The sequence below is a fragment of the Entelurus aequoreus genome, linkage group LG02, assembly GCF_033978785.1.
Source record: "Entelurus aequoreus isolate RoL-2023_Sb linkage group LG02, RoL_Eaeq_v1.1, whole genome shotgun sequence".
In the NCBI taxonomy this organism is placed as follows: Eukaryota; Metazoa; Chordata; class Actinopteri; order Syngnathiformes; family Syngnathidae; genus Entelurus; species Entelurus aequoreus.
Window position 1 is genome coordinate 62,722,702 of NC_084732.1, and position 24,110 is coordinate 62,746,811.

Sequence of the window (24,110 nt, forward strand, 5' to 3'; positions counted from 1 at the left end):
ACACTTCACTCAGCTATAACACAAGCAAAGACGTGTTACTCATATTGACCTTTATTGAAGCACTTTTAGCATCTTTAATACACAAAGTGTATTACACGTCCTTTAATTTTTCTGTATGCTATATATCTATTGCTATTTGTAAACATTTTATTTCTTGGATATCTTAGCATTTTAGGTTTTATTGTAAAAGCCGTGAACACCTAAGACATTTTGTTCTCTTAATGAAAATGAACCGAACCCTGACCTCAAAAGAGTAGTACTGTAGGCGTCGAGCCGTGATCATCATGCGTACTGTTGCACCCGCTACTTGTGTGTTGATGTGTTGTTTTTTGTGCTGAGTGACTACTGGGACAAGTCCATCCGTCCTCCAATGCTGGTTGCCAGCTGCTTCTGACGGTGATTTGGTAATTAACAGTCATGGTGGTGGTCCACAGGTGGAGGGAAGATGGGAGTAAAGCAGAATAACTGGTGTCACTTATACAATTTCAGGGTTAAGTTGTTATGATTGGGTTGGTCTGATCTTGTAGATCTTCAGACTATTCTACTGTAACATGCATGCACTGTCTGCAGGTCAGAGGGTGGGCGTGTGCAACACCTCTGGCAGTGGCACGGATCTCCCCGGTCAGTCACGTGATCCAGCAGAAAGTCATGGCCCAATGCCCCAAAACACGTCTCTCTTCATGGGCTTCGCCTTCATGCTGACGGCCTCTTCCGAGAGCGACCGACTGACAAATAAGATAACAAGTGAGGAGGAGGAGGAAGGTGAGACTCGTCCGTTAAGTCCTCTGACTTGATTTGACAGTTTAGTAATACTTTTTTCCGAACAGATTACGTGCAGACGGGTCCATACGACAAAGCGTACACGGAGTCTCAGCTGCAAGCAGGTGGAGGCTTTGTTTTGCCAGACTTCAATGAAGAACAGGTTAGCACTCGACATGTTCACAAATCCCATTTCTATACTTGTGTTACCACGCACTCCCATAACTTATTAATACTGTACAAAAAGAAACAAATATTGATAGTATTGATACCAAGGTGAGTATAGGTTGTAGTCACCTGACACCACGTCCGGCTTGTTATATATGCAAGACTCTGAAGTGGTGGGATTTTGCCTTTCTCGAAAAAAAATGCCCTATACCGTATTTCCTTGAATAGCCGCAGGGGCGCTAATTAATTTAAAACCTCTTCTCACTCCTGCGGTTACCAAAACCATGCGGAATGAGCAAGCATGCTCTAATTATTTTAAAACCTCTTCTCACTCCGGCGCATACCTTATCATGAAAAACACATTTAATAAAAAAAACGTTATTATGATCTTACCTTTACTTGTACATGGGTCCATGTGCAGCTGCTTCTGATCAAAGACAGTCTTTCTCATCTTTCTTCAATTTTAAAAGTCTCTGGAGATATTCCTTTAATTATTACCTCCTGCTTCGATTGAAAGTCCAGTTTAGAAAACGGTTTTATTTTAGATATGTAATCCTCCATGTTAAAAGTGCAAGCAAACAATTGCTGCATGCTTGCTGCTTGTTGTCTTCTTCTGCAGTACCTGTCTCCTGCAGTACTGGTAGTCGCAAGAAGGATCACTAGCGCCCTCTACCACCTGGAGGCGGGAGTCATTTAATGACTCATATTTGACCCGGCGGAAGTGCCAAGCATGCGCTAATTATTTTGCGAAACGAGTTTGACCCGGCTGTAATTCTAGGCAGGCGAATACTATATTCCCGGCGCCAATTCAAGGAAATACGGTATGCTTGCGTTGTTTTAGGCCAGGGGTCGGCAACCCAAAACGTTGAAAGAGCCATATTGGACTAAAAATACAAAAAAAAAATCTGTCTGGAGCCGCAAAAATTTAAAAGCCTTCTATAAGTGATATAATGAAGTCAACACATGATGTAAGTGTCTATATTAGCTATATTATCCTACTATCAAAATGACTATGTGTCGCAGGCTGAAACAAATCTTTGTTGACAGAAATGTTGAAATGTAATATTTATTCTATATTTTTCTTTACTCTATACTCACATATTGACAACATTGGAAAACATTAGTAAAACGCTGGCTTCTTAGGGGGTGAGATAACTCCTGGAAATTACTGGCTTAGAATGGCCAAAGGTATAGATGTGTGTGTCCAAGTTAAAGGAAATGGCGGGCAATATTACATACAGATAATATGTCATGAGAAATGCAAATATAAATAAAATACACAGCGGACATAGGAAATTAAATGAGCTCAAATATACCTACAAGTGAGGCATAATGATGCAATACGTACATAAAGCTGGCCTAAATAGCATGTTAGCATCGATTAGCTTGCAGTCATGCACTGACCAGATATGCTTGATAAGCACTCCACACAAGTCAATAACATCAACAAAGTTCACCTTTGTGCATTCACGTACAGCATAAATGGATTGATGGAAAAAATGAGACAAAGAAGGAGTGGCATAAACAGTCTACATGTAAACAAACTACGGTGAGTTCAAGGACCGCCAAAATTAGTAGGACAAAACGGCGCTCGCCAAATACGCTCATAAATGGGTTATACTTGTATAGCGCTTTCCTACCTTCAAGGTACTCAAAGCGCTTTTGACAGTATTTCCACATTCACCCATTCACACACATTCACATACTGATGGCGGGAGCTGCCATGCAAGGCGCTAACCAGCAGCCATCAGGAGCAAGGGTGAAGTGTCTTGCCCAAGGACACAACGGATGTGACTAGTTAGGTAGAAGGTGGGGATCATCAGAGAATCATGTTTAATATAAACAGTGGGATTTCTAACAATTAGGGAGGTTTGTGTCATGTTGTCCTAAAGAAACCATATTAAAACAAAAATACATATTTTTCCCCCTATTTTATTCTCTTTTCATACATATTTGAAAAAGCTCCAGGGAGCCACTAGGGTGTCACTAAAGAGCCGCAGGTTGCAGACCTCCGTTTTAGGCTGTTGGAACCATTCAAAAACTGAAAAGAATAAAAGTTTATTCAGAGTTTCCCGAGAGATAATCAAAAAGGGCGAAAGAGTAAAAGATTTTATGGAAAACGACAAGAAAAGTGGCACGCACAAGGGAGCAGATCGAGTAAAGAACGCAGTTTGCAGTGTGCACATTGTTAAAAGTTTGTTTGATATACTTTTAACGTTAGTATTTCCCATTTAAGTATTATATTGGTATTATTTGTATTTCTTACAACACATTTTTGCTCGGCAAGTCTAAATAAAACAAAGCAAATGTGAGCAAAACCTAAAATAGTTACGATTTTACCAAAGGCAGCAATTATAAATGAAAGCACATGCACAACGTTGAGATCATAGTTATATTTTATAAAGACGGGGAAAAGCACGCTAACTTTGTACGCTAACTGCGCATGCAACAAAAATAAGGCAACAAACATAGACGGGAAGTTAAATCAGGAAATGCAATCTTACCCGAGCAAAATGCATGATTTATTCGGGAGAATCTTGATACTAATTTCCCTGACCCAGCCACACAACAAGAAGTTGTAGAACTTCATGCTTTTCCAAGTTTCATCTGTTTTGTTGTGTAGAATGACATCTGGAGCACCAGATAGTTGGATATGTCTGGCAACGCGACCAACGGATAATCCTTGGGATCACTCAAAAAATCTTTATTTTTTTGATTTTAGATTTTTTTGCTTGTATCTACTTTAAATGGTAAGATCTAGGCCCCCTGCGTACTCAGATAGTTTGCACTCTGTTTGTTGCACAGTAGCCATATTGGTTTTGGTCACGTGACGGAATACGACTGACCCATTGGCATCGTGTCGACACCAGCGTTACGGGATTCATACTTAAGTTGTAGTTTTTAGTCTATACGTTCAGCAAATTACTCAAATTTCCTCACAGAATTCAGACGAGTGCAGTGTCTCACTTAATCTGTGCAAACTATGTATCTCTTTCTCTGCTGCTCACTCCAGTGCACTTTGCCCCTCCCTCAAATATTCAGCAAGTTCATTTTTGTTTTTGTGTAATTCTAGAATGAAACCCTAAAAAATTAATGACTGAACATAATAATAACCCCTTTGTGTTATCTGTTGAAATATAAATAGTATTCCTATTTAGACTACATGCAGATTACAGTTACAGCTTTATTACTATTATTGAAATTATTTTAAATATATTACTTTATTTCTTAAATGGAGTAGAAAGAAAACAAGGGAATTATTTTGTATCATTTTGCACTATGTGATTGTTTCATATTGTATCTAATTACTAAAATATTATTTGCATAAATGAAATATTTTTCCTGTGTTTTATCATAATAATCAACTAACGTAATAGTAATATTATTTCAAGTAGAATGTATCAGTATTGGATATACTAATGCTGTTGTTACTTGGTTTCGGATCGATACCAAAATTCCCAGTATCGCCAACCTTTAAGTGGAAATAAATATTTGTATTAGTATCAGAGTAGCAGGGGACGGCGTGGCGCAGTTGGGAGAGTTGCTGTGGCAGCAACCTGAGTGTTCCTGGTTCGATCTCCACCTTCTACCAAACTCGTCATGTCCGTTGTCCTTGAGCAAAACACTTCACCCTTGCTCCTGATGGGTTGTGGTTAGGGCCTTGCATGGCAGCTCCCGCCATCAGTGTGTGAATGTGTGTGTGAATGGGTGAATGTAGAAATAGTGTCAAAGCGCTTTGAGTACCTTGAAGGTAGAAAAGCGCTATACAAGTATAACCTGTTTACCATTTACCATTTAGCTTTGTATTTATTTGGTATCAGATTGATACCAACATTTCTAGCATTGCCCACTCTTAGTAAAAAAGTGTCTGTATCACTATTTGCAATACTAGCTCTGTGTTTACTTGGTATTTAATTAATACCAAAATTCCAAGTATTGTTTACCGTTGGTGGGGAAAAAGTATCAGTATCAAAGATACTAGTTACCGTAATTTCCGGACTATAAGCTGCACCTGACTATAAGCCGCACCTGACTATAAGCCGCACCAGCTAAATTTAGGGGAAAATACAGATTGCTCCATATATAAGCCACACCTGACTATAAGCCGCAGGGTTTTGATGTGTAATTACCGTAGTATATAGGGGTTCCTGCTACCACGGAGGGGATTGTCGGGACAGAGATGACTGTTTGGGAACGCAAAGCGTCCCATTTATTAACAATAAATCTTTCAATCATTCAATCAAACTTTCACATCTTTGACATGGCGAACAGCATTCGTGCAGAGTACAAATAATACAACGGTGCAAAGTAATACAAAGTGCTCGCCTGTACGTGATCAAAATAACCAGCCTACCAGTATATGAAAAGTCAGTCTTTAATCATTGTGTCATCGTCTTCCTCCTGCGTACTAAAACCACCGAAATCCTCTTCGTCGGTGTCGGAGAAGAACAGGCCGTAAATAAGCCGCACCGTTGTATAAGCCGCAGGGACCAGAACGAGGGGAAAAAGTAGCGGCTTATAGTCTGGAAATTACGGTATATATTTATTCAGTATCAGCGTGATACCACAATTCCCAGTATTGCCCACCCTTAGTGGAAAAAAGTGTCTGTAGCAGTAATGGCGATAGTATCTCTGAATTTACTAGGTAGCCGAGATAGGCTCCAGCACCCCCAGCGACCCCGAAAGGGACAAGCGGTAGAAATGGATGGATGGATGGATACCCAAAATCCTCAGTATCATCCACCCTTAGTGGTACGACTCGTCTGAGTGTTAAAGAAAAGGAAAGTGAAATTAAACATTGTAAAATGCACAGGAAGAGGAGGATGAAACCAAGCTGCTCAAACACCGTGACCATCATCAAGGATGTAGAATCTTATATGTGAACGGCATCTTTAAACATATGAAAGAATCTGCCCCCTATGAACATGGACTGTGACAACTAAGCAACGTAGTGGTCCCATTATTGACACTTCCTCCTTCCAATTAGCCTGCTTTTTTATTAGTAGTACGGTATATTTGATGTATTTTACATGTTGTATACAATAAATGACGTAGGTATCCATTCAGGTATAATTTAGCAATGAGTTCAGACTAACACTAAAATGTCATTTACGACGCCATGGAGGACCACCTGTACTATTAACCCACCTCCTGTAGTCCTGATCCCACATCTCCTCCACAGTGTAAGGCCGCCTACCAGAGTTTGCTGATAGCGGACCAGCACTGCCGCACCAGGAAGTACGTGCTGTGCCTGGCCAGCGGTGTGCCGTGTGTTTCACACATTTGGGTCCGAGACTGCTGCAACGACAACAAGCTGCTCAACTACAGAAACTATCTGCTGCCTGCCGGCATGGGACCAGATGATGGCGTTGTAGAATGGTAAATATAAATCTATAACATACGAAACCCAAAACTAGTGAAATTGGCACGTTGTGTAAATGGTAAATAAAAAGAATACAATGATTTGCAAATCCTTTTCAACCAATATTCAATTGAATAGACTGCAAAGACAAGACACTTAACGTTCAAACTTGAAAACTTTATTTTTTGCAAATATTAGCTCATTTGGAATTTGATGTCTGCAACATGTTTCAAAAAAGCTGGCATAAGTGGCAAAAAAGACTGAGAAAGTTGAGGAATGCTCATCAAACACTTATTTGGAACATCCCACAGGCTAATTGGGAACAGGTGGGTGCCATGATTGGGTATAAAAGCAGCTTACATGAAATGCTCACTCATTCACAAACAAGGACGGGGCGAGGGTCACCACTTTGTGAACAAATGCATGTGCAAATTGTTTAAGAACAACATTTGTCAACCAGCTATTTCAAGAAATTTAGGGATTTCACCATCTATGCTCCGTAATATCATCAAAAGGTTTAGAGAATCTGAAGAAATCACTGCACGTAAGCGTAATAAACATTGAATGCCTGTGACATTCGATCATTCAGGCGGTACTGCATCAACAAGCGACATCAGAGTGTAAAGGATATCACCACATGGACTCAGGAACACTTCAGAAAACCACTGTCAGTAACTACAGTTCGTCACTACATCTGTAAGTGCAAGTTAAACCTACTATGCAGAGCAAAAGCCATTTATCAACAACACCCAGAAACACCACCGGCTTCGCTGGGCCCGATTTCATCTAAGATGGACTGATGCAAAGTGGAAAAGTGTTCTGTGGTCTGACGAGTCCACATTTCAAATTTTTTTTGGAAACTAAACGTTGTGTCCTATGGAACAAATACCGTTTATGATGCATATATTTTCTAAAAAGGCACATACAAAGTGTGTTATTAGTAATTCGTATTACGGCAAATGAAAGCCTGCTACACCTTCAAAATGAGGGCCTTTTACGTGGAAACAAATTCAAGTAATATATTGTATGAATGGATGTATAGCCTATAACCATACCAAGTTACGTAACAAGTGCGTGACTCTTTTCACGGGCAACCCGACTCTCATGTCGTTTTAAAGACAAAAACCATCAACTGATTTTTACTTTGGTGCAATAACCGGTTTATGTGTCTGCACTCGATAAACCTAAGAATTCACAGCTGAATCTTATTGATTGACGGGGCTGTCACTGGTGTGCCAAACCGATTATCTGGTTGCATCGGTCTTTCGTTAACAACCCTAATATACAGTACAGGCCAAAAGTTTGGACAAAACTATGACACGTGAAGTGAAAATCATTTCAGGTGACTCTTGTGTGCAAAGCAGTAATCAGAGCAAAGGGTGGCTATTTTGAAGAAACAAGAATAAAAAACACGTTTTCAGTTATTTCACCTTTTTTTTTGTTAAGTACATAACTCCACATGTGTTCATTCATAGTTTTGATGCCTTCAGTGACAATCTACAATGTAAATAGTCATGAAAATAAAGAAAACACGTTGAATGAGAAGGTGTGTCCAAACTTTTGGCCTGTACTGTATATACACACATCCATTGTAGTGAATGTTTCAGTCATGTCCAAATTGTGTTCAAATATGTTTTAATACTGCCTTAATCCCCTCAGTTCTTTTTAGAGTACAGTAAGATGTGTGCTCAATGGTCCAAAATAATATTTATGCTACTTTGTGCTTTCCAGGCATCCCCGCTGTAGCCCTTTTAAGGATCTGCGGGTTCTTGTGGCGTTTGAGAAGCCGGTGGAGCTTTGGTTCCAGCTCGCCACTATGGGCGGAGCCTCCGCTGTCCGACACTTCCATGCTGACAAGGACAGCACCGGTCAGTCCTCAACCAAAACAATAATTAGAATATTCTTCCTTGGATTCACTAATAAATGTGTGCCTTTCATGGGTAGACATTCCTGCTGGCAAATATGAGGTGGTGGTGACGGACCACTCCTGCCCACCAACGTTGGAGAAAAACATGACGTCACTGGAGGTCCCACTGGTGTCTCCCGAGTGGCTCATCCAGAGCGTCATCTGTGGGGAGTGCCTGGACTTCCACAGCAAGCCTCAGTATAGTCATAACTTCACCTCCTCTTCATCATCGTCGTCGTCGTCATAATAATGTATGTTCAAATTTCTGATAACTAAATTTGTTCCGTTGCATGCCGATACTTTCTATGACATCGTTCTGTCTGTTTTTATGGAATACATTTTGAGCCGTTTCAGTTGTGTCGATTGTTTTATTTTAGACAAAATGTTACAGTACATGATTCAGTATTTACACTTTGTACAAAAATCACCTCTTTAGAATGTCATACTTGACAGGAAATACCACATGGACAAGACTGATGGGGTTTCTCTTCTAGTCTTCTTAAACACTAAAATGAAAGAAAATGACAATTCAGTAAATATCTGCTTCATTCCTGTGTGCACATTTTGACGTATACTGTACATGCTTAACAGATACCAGCTATTGTGGCTGTGCGATAGTATGTTGTGTAAACCTCACATCTGCTACTCAATCCGCTGGTCAACTCTCACTCCGTGGAGATTTGTGGTTGCTAGTTTGAGCCCAAGTCTGGACTGACTGGATGACCATTCTTACACCTGAGTGATCTAGTTTCCAATCACGTAGTCTACATGTGTTCATCCCGTCAATCAACAGTTAACATGATCTAATTCATGTGTTTACATGCATATTAAAAAGATGGTTTTAAATCAATAATGCACTAATTGGGATTTTTTTTAATGTGTACATAATCTTGATGCGCACTTAGTGGAAAAGAACATCGCAATACAATATTTAACTTGCTTCCTCTTTTTCTGTTCACACACTTTCCAACAGCTATGTCTCAGTTTGTGCACTTGGCATTTTGAGTGCATACTATTAGTGTGTTCATGCTTAGAAAAATGCATGAGTGCCCAAAATAGCGATTGTGCAGAGTGGACACCACAATTAATCATTGCCATCATGGCTGCATTGCGGAAGTGGAGGGACTAACTTGAGTGGTTGCTTTTCACGTATTATGGTAAGTGGATAATGACAGTTATGGATTTGGGACAGCACTTTGCTGTCATATTTCACGCACTTAAACTCAACTATACCTACTGAAGTGCAAGTAAGCCATTTGAGAATGCTTACAACCTATTCGGTGGCCTAGTGGTTAGAGTGTCCGCCCTGAGATCAGTAGGTCGTGAGTTCAAACCCCGGCCGAGTCATACCAAAGACTATAAAAATCGGACCCATTACCTCCCTGCTTGGCACTCAGCATCAAGGGTTGGAATTGGGGGTTAAATTACCAAAAATTATTCCACCGCTGCTGCTCACTGCTCCCCTCACCTCCCAGGGGGTGAACAAGGGGATGGGTCAAATGCAGAGGACAAATTTTACCACACCTAGTGTGTGGTGAAATTTAACTTTAACTTCAACTACTTTCCACCGCTACAGGTTTCAACATAGTTTTTTTTTCGCTACCTAGCCAAGATGGTGACTACTGAGGGTGAAGGTGGTTGGGTAGCACCATCACTCCACACTCACCATTCAGGCTGAGTTCTGACAGCGCACTGCATTACTGTGCCATTATGCACTGAAAAGACTAAGACTCAAAACAAGTGCTAAATAGTAAAATTGTGTTTATTATTAGTGAGTGTGTTGTGACTAAGACTGCGTGTACAATTGATAACAAGTGCGAATGTGGTGCAGACCGCCCTATTTAAATAAGTAAGGATCAAGCATGTATTCCGACTATCACCATGGAGACACTCATTTCCCCTCAGGTCTCCAACCTGTGCTGTTGTTGAACATGCAGCATACATCAATCTACCATCCTGTCTGCAATATAAAATAGTTATCTAGTATGGATGTTATGATATCACGATATTAAGGCCATCGTATGATATTAGTGCAGTAATGTAAAAAAAAAAAAAAAAGACCTGTAAACAATTCCATACTGTGGAAAATTAAGTATTTATGTTAAGGATAAACACTTACTGTAAATCGGGGGTGCCAAAACATTTTACCTCCCAGGGCCAAAGTAAAAATGGGCCGTGGGCCAAACAAAGCGATTTTAAATGTGAAACACAACTAGCCCTAAAGACCTACTGAAACCCACTACTACCGACCACGCAGTCTGATAGTTTATATATCAATGATGAAATCTTAACATTGCAACACATGCCAATACGGCCGGGTTAACTTATAAAGTGCAATTTTAAATTTCCCGCTAAACTTCCGGTTGAAAACGTCTATGTATGATGACGTATGCGCGTGACGTCAATCGTTGAAACGGAAGTATTCGGACTCCATTGAATCCAATACAAACAGCTCTGTTTTCATCTCAAAATTCCACAGTATTCTGGACATCTGTGTTGGTGAATATTTTGCAATTTGTTTAATGAACAATGAAGACTGCAAAGAAGAAAGTTGTAGGTGGGATCGGTGTATTAGCGGCTGGCTACAGCAACACAACCAGGAGGACTTTGACTTGGATAGCAGACGCGCTATCCGACGCTAGCCACCGACCGCACGGATGATCGGGTGAAGTCCTTCGTCGCACCGTCGATCGCTGGAATGCAGGTGAGCACGGGTGTTGATGAGCAGATGAGGGCTGGCTGGCGTAGGTGGATAGCTAATGTTTTTATCATAGCTCTGTGAGGTCCTGTTGCTAAGTTAGCTTCAATGGCGTCGTTAGCAACAGCATTGTTAACCTTCGCCAGGCTGGAAAGCATTAACCGTGTAGTTACAGGTCCATGGTTTAGTAGTATTGTTGATTTTCTGTCTATCCTTCCAGTCAGGGGCTTATTTCTTTTGTTTCTATCTGCAGTTAAGCCCAATGCTATCACGTTAGCTCCGTAGCTAAAGTGTTTCGCCGATGTATTGTTGTGGGGATAAAAGTCACTGAATATCCATTTCGCGTTCTCGACTCTCATTTTCAAGAGGATATAGTATCCGAGGTGGTTTAAAATACAAATCCGTGATCCACAATAGAAAAAGGAGAGAGTGTGGAATCCAATGAGCCAGCTTGTACTTAAGTTACGGTCAGAGCGAAAAAAGATGCATCCTGCACTGCACTCTAGTCCTTCACTCTCACGTTCCTCATCCACGAATCTTTCATACTGGCTCAAATTAATGGGGTAATCGTCGCTTTCTCGGTCCGAATCGCTCTCGCTGCTGGTGTAAACAATGGGGAAATGTGAGGAGCCTTTCAACCTGTGACGTCACGCTACTTCCGGTACAGGCAAGGCTTTTTTTATCAGCGACCAAAAGTTGCGAACTTTATCGTCGATGTTCTCTACTAAATCCTTTCAGCAAAAATATGGCAATATCGCAAAATGATCAAGTATGACACATAGAATGGATCTGCTATCCCCGTTTTAAATAAAAAAAATTCATTTCAGTAGGCCTCTAAATGTAAATAATTAGTGCAAATATTGTGGATCGCGAGTAGTTAGCTTTGCGGACATCCCATCAATGATCCCAAACTTTTTCACTTAAAATACGATACCGATATTGGAGCTTTGAGTATTGGCCAATACCAGTATTAATCCGATACGATATCAACATGAATCATACTTGTATTATTTTGTAAGGTGGAATGTTGGAAAAGTATTGATCAAGTGAAATGAGTCAAACAGAGAACAATGAAAAACACTAACCTCTTTATCGTATTAACTCCTTTACCATCACACTCTCTGGGAGACCATGTTTTATGTGCCATGTGTGGTGTCTCACCTGCCCAGGGTTCCTCCAGCATGGGTGTAGTACTTGTTGTAGTCCAGTCGCAGAAGCAGCTGAGCCAGATCCGAGTTGATCTGGTGATTCCTCACGCTTGACAGGATTTTGAACAACAGCGAGGACTGACGCCTGAAGCCCTGAGCGTAATCACAAACAGTGTCACTGACGTTTCCTCTTGACACACAATTGTCAGGCGCGCCCACCTTCACCAGGATGTCCAGCTGAGCTGTTCCCCTCTCGTCCAGTAGGGCCACACTCTGACTAACCAAGGAACAGAAGCTCTGACAGAGCTCCAGGATCTCATTCAAGCAATGGAAGACCTGACGACGGGATTGTTTATTGACCCAAAGTGGTCCAGGCACAAATGTGAGGAAGTTAGGATTCTTACTGGCTTGAGGAGGATGAAGGACTGGGCCAGCAGGTTGCTGAGGAAATGGTCGTGGGCCAGTCTGATGCTCTCAAAGTCTCTGGTGGAGTGGATTTGTTGAAGCAGCTGAGAGAATTGCGACTCCAACACGTCCACCTGGTGACACGCACACGTTCACACAAATGTCATGAGCTAATAAGCACAGATAGACAGATCAGGGCACTGTTTTTAATTATGTCATGTATGAAAAAGGCTTAATAATTACAGTTTGACTGGTTGAGTACTTGCTAAATATAAACAAATATTTTTCCAAGTTGGCGCCACCGTAGTGTCCTGTATATCCTCCTTTTTGTTCTTGATGTTTCCTTCTTGATTTTGTAATAATATGAACAAGATAAATAAAAATATGTATCTTATTACTCTAGTATCGTTTATATACTGATACATACCCGGTATCGATAGTATCGAAATCTGGATCGATCACCCCTACTTTACATTGAAGCTTTAGCAGTTTGCTTCTTGTGTCGTCCTGTTTGGGGTTTGTGTGTAACATATTTAGCCATTCATTTTCTTCTAGTACTCCAGTTTTAATGATAAATGGAAGAAATGTAGTTTATTTTTTGCCATGGTAGGGAGATTTAGTATCTTAGAAAGTGGTTTGCACTGTGGATAGACGATGTGTTCATTGTAGCTTATGCTCAAATTCCTGCCAGTCTTTTGGCAAGACACGGACACCTAGAATTCATGCAACTCCTTCATGCATGCATCTTTTGAAGGAATCTTTCACGTGAGTATAATCTTCAGCCATTTAAACACTGGGACACAGCTGTGGTAAAGATCGGCTGGGCTCTGATCAGTTACAAACCCAATACAGTGGTACCTCAACTCATGAGTACCTTAACTCATGCATTAGTAATTAGTCATCTTACTCTTAATAATAATCATATCTAACCTACTTACAGTTTACAACCTTGTCAAATTATATGAAAACGCGTTAATCACAAAGATTATTATTCATTTAACACAAACTTTAGGCTGCAGGCTGAATATAAAAATAAGTACTAATCAAATATAGTGTATAAGAACGGACTAGTGACTGACAAAAAATAAATGTACATACAATTGTTGTACTAAAATAAACCACATTTTAATTAATATGTTTCTTAGCTAAACTGTGCAAAAGTGCAGATGAAAATACAGCTTCACCAATTTAGTCATATTTTTTGCACTTAAGAAACTTCTCTATGACTTTAGCTCCAGACTTCTTATGTTTGTTTGATATTGTCATTAGTGATACAAGTGGTAGAAAGGTGTATTACAAGTTAAGTACAGCTGCAGCCCATACACAGATGAGAAACAGATATTTTGGCGGCCCTGTAGGGAGTGAGTGCTCACGGTCCAACAATGGGCCCCAGCCGTATGGTTAAGAAACACTGTCTTCACTTACAGATACCTTAAGATACAACTGTGTCTTGGCTTTAGATTGCGTGCATACCTTGAGTCACGAGTATTTTGATCGTTGTTTGAGGGAATATTTGTCGAAGGCTTTTTCTGTTTGAGCAGTAAAGAGTTAATATATTATTACACGTTGTTGTTCCTGGGAAATTACACAATAAAAATATTGTAACGTTTGTGTAGACGTTACAAATAGGACGAGAAAGTGATCGATGCTCAATTGTTTCATTGTGCATGATCGGTTATTACCCACCGTAACCACAACAAAACTACATACAAATATGCAGCATTTATTGGTAGGGGTGTCAAATTTTTTTTCTTTTCCCGAATGAATCGCGATTCTTATATGTAACGGATTTTAATAGATTTTAAAAAAGCAGAAAAATCAATAAAAAAAACTAGGGCTGCAACAACTAATCGATTAAAATCGATTATAAAAATAGATGGTGATTAATTTAGTCATCGATTCGTTGGATCTATGCTATGCGCATGCGCAGAGGCAATTTTTTATTTTTTTTTATTTTTATTTTTTTTTAAAACTGCAACATGTACAAACAGCTGAGAAACAATAATAAAAATAAGTATGGTGCCAGTATGCTGTTTTTTTCCAATAAAATACTGGAAAGGATAGAAATGTACTTTGTCTCTTTTGTCCGATTATTAATTGATTAATCGAAGTAATAATCGACAGATTAATCGATTATCAAATTAATCGTTAGTTGCAGCCCTAAAAAAAAACATTTTTCTTCCAAAAATCTGTCCTGTCCTGTAAATGTTGTCAAACAAAACCAAATGTATTTTAAATAATATAGAAATGTATTAGAGATGTGTACCTATTTTATGGAGGATTGTAGTTAATCAATGTTCCCATTGGGTTGAGTCTTTTCTTGCCCTGATGTGAGATCTGAGGCGAGGATGTCGTTGGGGCTTGTGCAGCCCTTTGAGACACTTGTGATTAAGGCTATATAAGTAAACTTTGATTGATTGACTGGCTGAATCATAGAACTGGCACCAAATGTTACTAAAAATTAATAGATTTTGAATGGAGAATCATTTTGAATTGAATCGTTACCCCCAAGAATCGAACCGAATCGTGTGGCGCCCAAATATTTACAGCCATATTAATCGGTCACCATAATCTCGCTACAATAATATGCCACTCTAAGGTCCTCCACAACGGTAACTTCTCTTGGAGACGCTCTCTCCCGCCACTTCCGTGACTCTCCCAACCACACACAGCTAAACAAACAGTTGGACATCCTAACAAGAAAACCACACATTATTGCATATCGTTACTACAGGTTTTGATTGGACAGGTGACGTGTGCATTGAAGTGCCGCACTTAGATCGGCATTTTGCAACTCAACGCTAAGAAAACGGAAATGCTGATTATCGGTCCTGCTCAACACCGACACCTATTTAATAATACCACCTTAACATTTCAATCAATGATCAATCAATGTTTATTTATATAGCCCTAAATCACAAGTGTCTCAAAGGGCTGCACAAGCCACAACGACATCCTCGGTACAGAGCCCACATACGGGCAAGGAAAAACTCACCCCAGTGGGACGTCGGTGAATGACTATGAGAAACCTTGGAGAGGACCGCATATGTGGGTAACCCCCCCCTCAACCAAACAATTACACAAGCCGACTCGGTAAAGAATCTGGGTATTATTTTCGACCCAACTCTCTCGTTTGAGTCACACATTAAGAGTGTTACTAAAACGGCCTTCTTTCATCTCTGTAATATCGCTAAAATGTGTTCCATTTTGTCCCCTAGCGACGCTGAGATCATTATTCATGCGTTCGTTACGTCTCGTCTCGATTACTGTAACGTATTATTTTCGGGTCTCCCTATGTCTAGCATTAAAAGATTACAGTTGGTACAAAATGCGGCTGCTAGACTTTTGACAAGAACAAGAAAGTTTGATCATATTACGCCTATACTGGCTCACCTGCACTGGCTTCCTGTGCACTTAAGATGCGACTTTAAGGTTTTACTACTTACGTATAAAATACTACACGGTCTAGCTCCATCCTATCTTGCTGACTGTATTGTACCATATGTCCCGGCAAGAAATCTGCGTTCAAAGAACTCCGGCTTATTAGTGATTCCCAGAGCCCCAAAAAAGTCTGCGGGCTATCGAGCGTTTTCTGTTCGGGCTCCAGTACTATGGAATGCCCTCCCGGTAAAAGTTAGAGATGCTACCTCAGTAGAAGCATTTAAGTCCCATCTTAAAACTAATTTGTATACTCTAGCCTTTAAATAGACCCCCCTTTTTTAGACCAGTTGATCTGCCGTTTTCTTTTCTCCTTTGCCCCCTCGCCGGGTTATTCCGGTTCCGGTGACCATGGATGAGGTGCTGGCTGTCCAGAGTTGGGACCCGGGGTGGACCGCTCGCCTGTGCATCGGTTGGGGACGTCTCTGCGCTACTGACCTGTCTCTGCTCGGGATGGTCTCCTGCTGGCCCCACTATGGACTGGACTCTCACTGTTATGTGGATCCACTAGGGACTGTACTTAGAGGGGGGGTTACCCACATATGCGGTCCTCTCCAAGGTTTCTCATAGTCATTCACATCGACGTCCCTTGTGTGGGCTCTGTATGTCGTTGTGACTTGTGCAGCCCTTTGAGACTTTTGTGATTTAGGGCTATATAAATAAACATTGATTGATTGATTTTGCCCTCCAACCATCAGAACTAACAAAAGTTAGTGTGCAGGTGAGAAACCGAATCAGATCCATTTAAACCGACCTAGCATTTCAGCCACGCTATCGCGTCACCAAATCACACAAAGCTGCAGCCAGACACCGTGGTATTCTGCCTCATGCGCCCAAAGAAGATATTCAGCCACAAAAAATGTGAAATTCTTTTGAACTAAGGGTGTAAAATGTGAAGCGCTGTAAATACTTTCTGGATGCACTGTACATCAAAGCCTTAAATTGTTAAATGCCTGTAGCTTCTTTATTATGTTTGAGGGCAGTCGCCATGTTCCTGAGTCAAACAAAAGAACATATTTAACATTGGAGTTGAGGATTGTCCACAGGTCAATATATCAAGTTCTCCAGGTATGTAAGAAACAGTTTGTGTTTTTGTACACCTTGCCTCAGCATCTTCCTCTGAGCTTCCAGTAGTTATGACAATCCTGCCTAAATAAGGGAAGTTGGTAACTTCTTCCAAAACTTAACATTTGCACGTAATATCTGCTCCTGCATTTGCCGGAGCACTTACAGTATCCTCATTTCTTTCATCTTGAACGTGTTTACCTTAAGTCCAACTTCGGAAGGTTTAACCTGCAGTGATTTGAACTTCACTGTATTACTAAACAGAAACTTGCCAAATATTCAAAAGTTCAAAACAGCAGGCAAGTGCACATTTTAGTTCTGAACCCTGTGTGTTACCTGTAAGTAGTATTGAAGGTTATCGATCAGGAAAGCCATGTGGTTGCGTAGCCTCCACTTAATAGCGTCGCTATGACTGGACTTGAGATGTTTCCTCTGCATTTGCAAAGCCCAGCAGTGCTGCAGCTGCGACTGCACTCGTCGCACACTCAGCAGGTACCTGAACACGATGTTGTACCTGACCACACAGACGGCAGGAGAACGAGGATTTCACCACACCAAACTACATTTCAACACAATTGTACCAGAGAACAGGAAAGGTACAGACTTTTCCAGAACAGCAGGAGTGAACAGGACGTGCAGTGGCCACTGAACCTTGTAGATGAGGCCGAGAGCCGCCCAGCCTGTGGGAGGCATCTCACGAGGGGAGATGTCTTGCGGAGGAGTGACTCCATCTCTTGGACCTGCCATCTCTGAAAAGACAAAATCACATCCATAAACCGAAGGGTCCTTGGAATACGTTGGACACACTGATGTAATAGGAAGGTAAATATTGATTTGATCCTCTGCTGGTTTTCTAAGATCCCCTCTAACATGTACAGGCCTGTCTGAAATCATTCCTCGTAGAGGTGGAACTTTCTTCTTTGGAGCTGTTGGTCATGTCTGTACTAGGGCAGGGCGATTGAATGATCAACGATCTTTATAACTTTCAGGTCGATCACGGTGATCAGCTGTGAGCATACTACAACTCGATCAAACATGGCAGAACAGCCAATCAGTCTAAACCTGGGTCCTGGAGAGGGGGTCCAGACTGAGGCCAAGGGAAAAAAAACTTCTAGCCATAGCACACATAAGCATGTAAAATGTAAAAATTATATTAATCGAGATCGAATATTATTAAAAAAATAATTGTGATCTTTCCCCCCCCCCCAAATTGCTCAGCCTTAGTCTGTACAATCTTGTATGTAAACCCCCTGGCCTCAGCCTCAACAATGAAGATGGTTCATGCGTAAGGTTAGGTATCCTTTACATATTATCTACTACAGGTGCCAAATTGGTACTTTTAAAATGCTACTAGTGCTTAAATGACACACAAACTGGTACTTAAAAAAGGAAAATATACAAATTCTGTCCAAAAACAATGCCTTTTCATTTTTACAAGGTCTTGCAAGTTGATCGGTATATTCAATTAAATACTTCAATAATATCAAACTATAACTATGTGGTAAACTCACAACTAGGAAATAAAATTGCAAGATATTGTTGCAATGTCAGACTAGCACTGCAACAGTGTTTGCTAGAATCATACATGCAGAAGTTGTGTATTAATCAAGCAAAATTAGGCTAGTATAACAACTTGCTAAATGTGTCATGTTTGTGAATGCACCTTGTAATGATTTTCTGAAACTTTTGATGATATTACGGACCGTAGATGGTGAAATCCCTAAATTCCTTGCAATAGCTCGTTCAGAAATGTTGTTCTTAAACTGTTGGACAATTTGCTCAGGCGTTTGTTCACAAAATGGTGACCCTCGTCCCATCCTTGTTTGTGAATGACTGAGCATTTCATGGAAGCTGCTTTTATACCCAATCATGGCACCCCAAAGGTGGGCGCAAACGAGCGTCTTTTTGTGTCTTTCTCGCGATCTTCGGGTCTAAGTTAATGCCAAACTCGACCAATTTATTGGTTTATGGCCACAACCTTTTACTATAAAAGTGTGTTGCATGATTTATAATCTAGAATTAACTTTTACCAACTCAAAACGATGCAGCAGCTCACCGGCTCTGTATGTCAATAGCTGCATAAGCTAATTACCGCTCAGTGACCACAACGCCGCTTAAAGTAGTTCTTCGGCGTTGGCGCTTATAATAACAATATCGCTAATACTTGGTTATGCAGGTTACGACATGTAAATGGTGTATTGTTGGCAGTTTTTGGATGCTTTTTAGATGGCTTTGTGGGCGCAATAGATGACTCCCATTGTCTTCACCACGTTCTTGCTGTATATTACAAATTAGAATGCATCGAAAAAGCAAGGCATATTTGTTTTTGTATCACATAAGGATTGTGAATAATAGGCACAATTCTACCCAAAAGTGCAGTCCCCCTTTAAGACAAGAGTCCACATCCTACCTTTGTTGTCTTTGCCTTGGTAGTCAACAGTGAGGTGCAGTAAAGGCAGCAGATTGTCATCATCCAGCAGCACCTTATGGGCTGCTTGCTGGAAGGCCACATTTACATCTGTAAAACACAAACCATGAGTCACTGGAAAGCATCCTTTTAGCCTGTCAGTGACAAAACACCCATTTCAGGATGAGAAGTTACCGCGAAAGCTGACCTGCAGCGCGGCATGTGATGCTGCTACTCTGTTGAGGATTTCCCTTGCAAACTAAAAACATGTTTCAATGTGTCCATCTTTAAAACACAGGTGTCCAAACGTTTTACCCTGGGGTTTGCGTAAAAGGGCGCCACTTTGATACATTTTGTGCTAAAGATGCTAAAACCAACCCAACGTAGGTCAATTTATGCCAAACTATCTTAAAAAAACATCCATTTAGTTTTATGTCATAGCTGACAGCTTATTGTAAAATATAATTAGGGCAGTCAAAAATAAGTTAATTTATGTGATTAATTCAAAAAAATGATCGCATTATTGTGTATATACACAGATTAATCACACACTTCATTTTGACTGTACATGCTCCTTTACCTTAACCGCGGATTGTTACCTGTAAGGTGGCACTGCTTCTTATATAGTGGTCAAATTCCATTCAAAATACACCCCGACTGTACTGCGAAACTGTTAGCGAGTTTTTAGCAAATAAATTATGTTCACCCAATTAAAACATTTAAAAAAATCCTGGATGACTTTCTGACAATAGAATAGCATTCGTGTCCAAATATTGGGGTCATTTTTGAAGTTTGTTTGAATTATGAAAGCGAGTAATAACCTCTGATTAATCAGGATGAATCTGAATGCAAAATGTGATTAATCTGATTAAACAAATGTAATCATTTGACAGCGCTGCTAATAATATATCACATTAATAATAAATGTATTTACTGTTAAAGCATGCTGAAGGCCAAAACCAGACCTGCAGGCTCTCATTAAACCCTTACATAGCGCAACGGAAGGAAAAACAGCTGAAATTAGATTGACCGTGTTCGGTGACAGCCGTCGGTGGGGTCTTCAGCATGTGCTGCGCTAGGTCGATAAAAACCTGATAGAGCTCGCCGCGACCCAGCAAGTAGAAGTCCTTAATGATCTGGTGGAAAGTAAAGGAAAAATAAAAGCCGTCACCAATCTCGCTGTGGCATCTGAAAACAAGCATGACAGTACCTTGAGCTGCTCAAGAAGATCAGACTCCTCCACCATCAGTGTCCAAAGATGCTGAGTCAATCAGAAGATTGAATATTAACATCAAGTACAGTGGATAATTTAAAGAGCCTATTAGATGAAAGACAACAATTACAATATTGAGTTAGCTCACCTCTGCCACAGTGCTTCTGATGCCATCAATTACATTTTCAAAATCCACCAGGCTAAAGAGAGACTCTTGTTTGAGTCTGTGCAACTCGGCAGCAAAACTGTCCTCCTGGTGTTTCAGTATGGAGCCTAAAACAATCAGTGAAAAGCTTTTAGCCACACCAAAGAAGCATATTCTTTTAAATACTTGTGTAACATACAGTACCAGCTCTAGATGGGCTGTGGTTGTGGTTTTCAAACATTTGGACAGATTCTCCAACAAAGAGGATCTTTTCCGCCACTCGTATGGGGATGTAAGAAGGCAACATCTCTGCTCGCAGGGAGAACTGCTGGAGAGATGGAGCCAACATGTTCTCCTCCTCTATCAGCCTCTGCAAAGTCACACACAGAATGACAGAGAATTCACAACCAGTCCTGGAAAAGTCCTGTTAGATGTCACCTGTGCTGCTCACCAGATCCTGCAGTTCTCTCAGCTGTTTGCCACTTAAGCCTCCTAGACCAAGATCCTCTTCTTCTTCCTCCTGGTTTGACGCTGCTCCTCCTGCGCTTGGACCCTGTTTCACGAAAAACTCCTCATTTTGGTCCAGCAATAAACCATGCAACATCCATGCTGCGAGTTGTTTGTACATCACACCATGGCACACTGCGAGGATCCTGGAGGACGTTGCAAAACAAACACATAAGTCAATTGTTGAATACATGGATGTCATTTTTGGGTGGGGGAGAGCAAAAAAAAACTTGTAAAATGTCAATAAATAAATAAATCGCCCTACTAGACACATTTATAATGGCAGCGGATAACTTGTCATATTGTGATGGTCTCACTGTTAATATTCTCACAGACTGGAGCGGATCCGACGCGGAATCCAGAGAGGTAGGCGCTTACCAAAAGAGAGCATCCACCCGGCCTGTGCGTGCTAAGCTCAAATTTTAAGACCGTGCGGAGTCTGGTCCTCGTGTCACAGAAAACATTAAGATCAATAATAAAACTAGATTTTGGGGCAGGATTTCTGCGTTTATCAACAAGGATACACTTAAGACCCTTTCCAGGGCCCTCATACAGTGTAATTTTGACTACGCCTGCACCTCATGGTTCACCAGTATCCCCAAGCCACTAAAAACAAAACTGCAAACTTCCCAAAACAAACTGGTGAGACTCCTGATAAACCTCCCATACAGGACTCACCTAACTCAAGCCCACTTTACCAAATTGGGATGGCTTAGAGTTGAGGAAAGAGTACACCAAATCGCAATGTACCTGGAATTCAAAATACTCAGAGAAACTGTCCCCAAGTACCTGTCGAACTATTTCACCAGAGTACCGCGGTAAGTGATGCTCACAGGTACTACACGAGAGGGAGTTCCTCAGACCTCGTCCCACCCAAATTCTAGACTCTCATGGGAAAAAATGCATTCCACTATTTTGCCACCACACAGTGCACTACCAACAGACCTTAAAATTCGAACTTCCCTACTAAATTTTAAAACTGCCATAAAATCCAGGCTCAGCTCAACCTCTACCTGATCTGAACCAAAATTGCTCCCCAGCAACTTTCCGAAGCATAGTGTATATATATTTCTCATTCTGTTTTGCACACTCCTGGAGTCAACATGTGCATACCGGTAGTCATGTACATAGTGTCATGTACATAGTGTATATACCCCGCCCCCCCTTTTTTGTATATATTGTTTTTCAAATCACCTGACATGTATACTGTGTATATGTACATAATGTATCCATTTTTCAAACGTAAATTTTTTTTATACTTGTTACAGGTTATATATCTTTCATTATTGAATGTATCAAATGTGATGAATATTTAATGAACCACAATGGAAACAAGCCTTTTGGCTTTTTGTTCTATCCATTTGCCTTTTTAAAGCATTACATGGATTCAATTCTTTAAGATGTCAATAATCTTCTCAATCAATCAATGCTCGGCATGTATTTCTCACATCCACCCGCATTTAATGTGACACCGATCTTCAAAATTCACAGGGAACTACAAAGTGAAACTATGGAATCTTTGGTGATGCTCTGGCCACACTACGCTGGAATCTGTGAGAGCCTTTACAATGCGCAATCGTAATGTGAAAACTGATGTTGCCGATCGCCCAGTCGTTTCTCATATTGTTAATTTTGGTATTTCACACTAAGAAGGAATCATTTTTTTCTCATGTACTGTATGCCAATTAATCCAGAACATTTAGGTGTGAGTCATAATATTAAAATAGTTTCACACAAACAAAAAAAGGGTAAAAAAAGAAAATACATGTATGGACTCCTCCAAGCCACACCCCCTGTAATCAAGCCATTTGTGTCCCCTGTACTTCTGTAATCAGAATTTCAAATCAAACTGAATATATATCTTTGACAGTGTTTTCCCATGAAAAGATATCAACATATTTGCAGAAATGTGAGGGGTGTAGTCACTTTTGTGAGGTGCTGTACGGTAGGCCAGTTCTATTTAATGTGCATTAGCGAAAATGGAAGGTCCTCTGTCACTTTTGACAAGCTTATGATATTTGTATCCATGTATTTAATAAAATATGTCAAACAATCTACAGTAGTGTGTGTGAGACAGCTGAGTCATAGCAGCTCGGTAAACAACTAATTACTATTTTGATAGTCAGCTAGATTGACTATTAAAACAATTACTCAACTAGTCTTTCCAAATGATAAAAACTAAATAGGAAACTAAAGTAATATTACAATCGTGTTTTTTTTTGTTTATTTGTTGTTGTTGTTTTTTTCGGCCATCTATTGAAAGTTTTTACATTTTGCAAATAAATAACTTCTAGTTGGGGTGAAATAATTTTGAGTGCGGCTTTCCATCCATCCAACCATTTTTAATACTGCTTGTCCTCATTAGGGTCACAGGAAGCTGGATCATATTTCAGCTGACGTTGGGCAATAGTAGGGATACACCCCAGCCATAGCCAACCATCAACACAAAATGAATTGAAATCATCCCAGTTGCATGCATCTGTTCTCTCTTAAAGTAATCCAATCGCATATGTGAAATTTGACTCATGTTGGCTTTATAAAATATTGAAAAAACACTAAACAGTAATAAGACAACAACAGTGTGAAAACAATTAGCTGTATGACTTACTTTTCTAGGGCCATGCGTACAGGAGGAAGCCCCCCACAGCTGTGCTTGTACACACTTTCCAGGATTTGACAGCCGTGAATCTAAAGTGGCGCATACAGGATATTAGACAGATGCTTATCAATTCAGATATCATAATGGCAGATTCCACTCATTTTTTTCCACCAGCATTTTTGTCTGCAGTTGTTGCTCGTAGTAGTTTTAGCTAATATGAGGATTCAGCTAAACTCACTGTTTGAATTTGCCATGTTCCTTGTAATGTGACCTAAATCTGTAAGCAAAAC

At 40.4% G+C, this 24,110-nt stretch overlaps 2 protein-coding genes across 2 annotated transcripts in view; one reads left to right on the plus strand and one right to left on the minus strand.

Moving 5' to 3' along the window:
- The window catches only part of tp53bp1 (tumor protein p53 binding protein, 1), a 116,421-nt gene extending 107,373 nt beyond the window's left edge, over nucleotides 1-9,048 (plus strand). The window contains 5 exon segments of the mRNA XM_062030482.1: nucleotides 571-762; nucleotides 828-922; nucleotides 6,110-6,306; nucleotides 8,021-8,157; nucleotides 8,234-9,048. Of these exon segments, the coding sequence (XP_061886466.1) occupies nucleotides 571-762; nucleotides 828-922; nucleotides 6,110-6,306; nucleotides 8,021-8,157; nucleotides 8,234-8,442 (830 nt within the window). The 3' untranslated portion in view covers nucleotides 8,443-9,048.
- Nucleotides 8,535-24,110, minus strand: part of tubgcp4 (tubulin gamma complex component 4) — a 248,833-nt gene continuing 233,257 nt past the window's right edge. Inside the window, exons 7-19 of the mRNA XM_062030483.1 lie at nucleotides 23,830-23,909; nucleotides 21,166-21,367; nucleotides 20,919-21,084; nucleotides 20,718-20,842; nucleotides 20,567-20,617; nucleotides 20,387-20,492; nucleotides 19,360-19,467; nucleotides 17,554-17,698; nucleotides 17,286-17,463; nucleotides 12,446-12,580; nucleotides 12,261-12,377; nucleotides 12,055-12,194; nucleotides 8,535-8,701 (exon numbers count right to left, since the gene is read on the minus strand). Coding sequence (XP_061886467.1) covers nucleotides 8,695-8,701; nucleotides 12,055-12,194; nucleotides 12,261-12,377; nucleotides 12,446-12,580; nucleotides 17,286-17,463; nucleotides 17,554-17,698; nucleotides 19,360-19,467; nucleotides 20,387-20,492; nucleotides 20,567-20,617; nucleotides 20,718-20,842; nucleotides 20,919-21,084; nucleotides 21,166-21,367; nucleotides 23,830-23,909 — 1,560 coding nt within the window. The 3' untranslated portion in view covers nucleotides 8,535-8,694. The remainder of the gene's footprint in view (nucleotides 8,702-12,054; nucleotides 12,195-12,260; nucleotides 12,378-12,445; nucleotides 12,581-17,285; nucleotides 17,464-17,553; nucleotides 17,699-19,359; nucleotides 19,468-20,386; nucleotides 20,493-20,566; nucleotides 20,618-20,717; nucleotides 20,843-20,918; nucleotides 21,085-21,165; nucleotides 21,368-23,829; nucleotides 23,910-24,110) is intronic.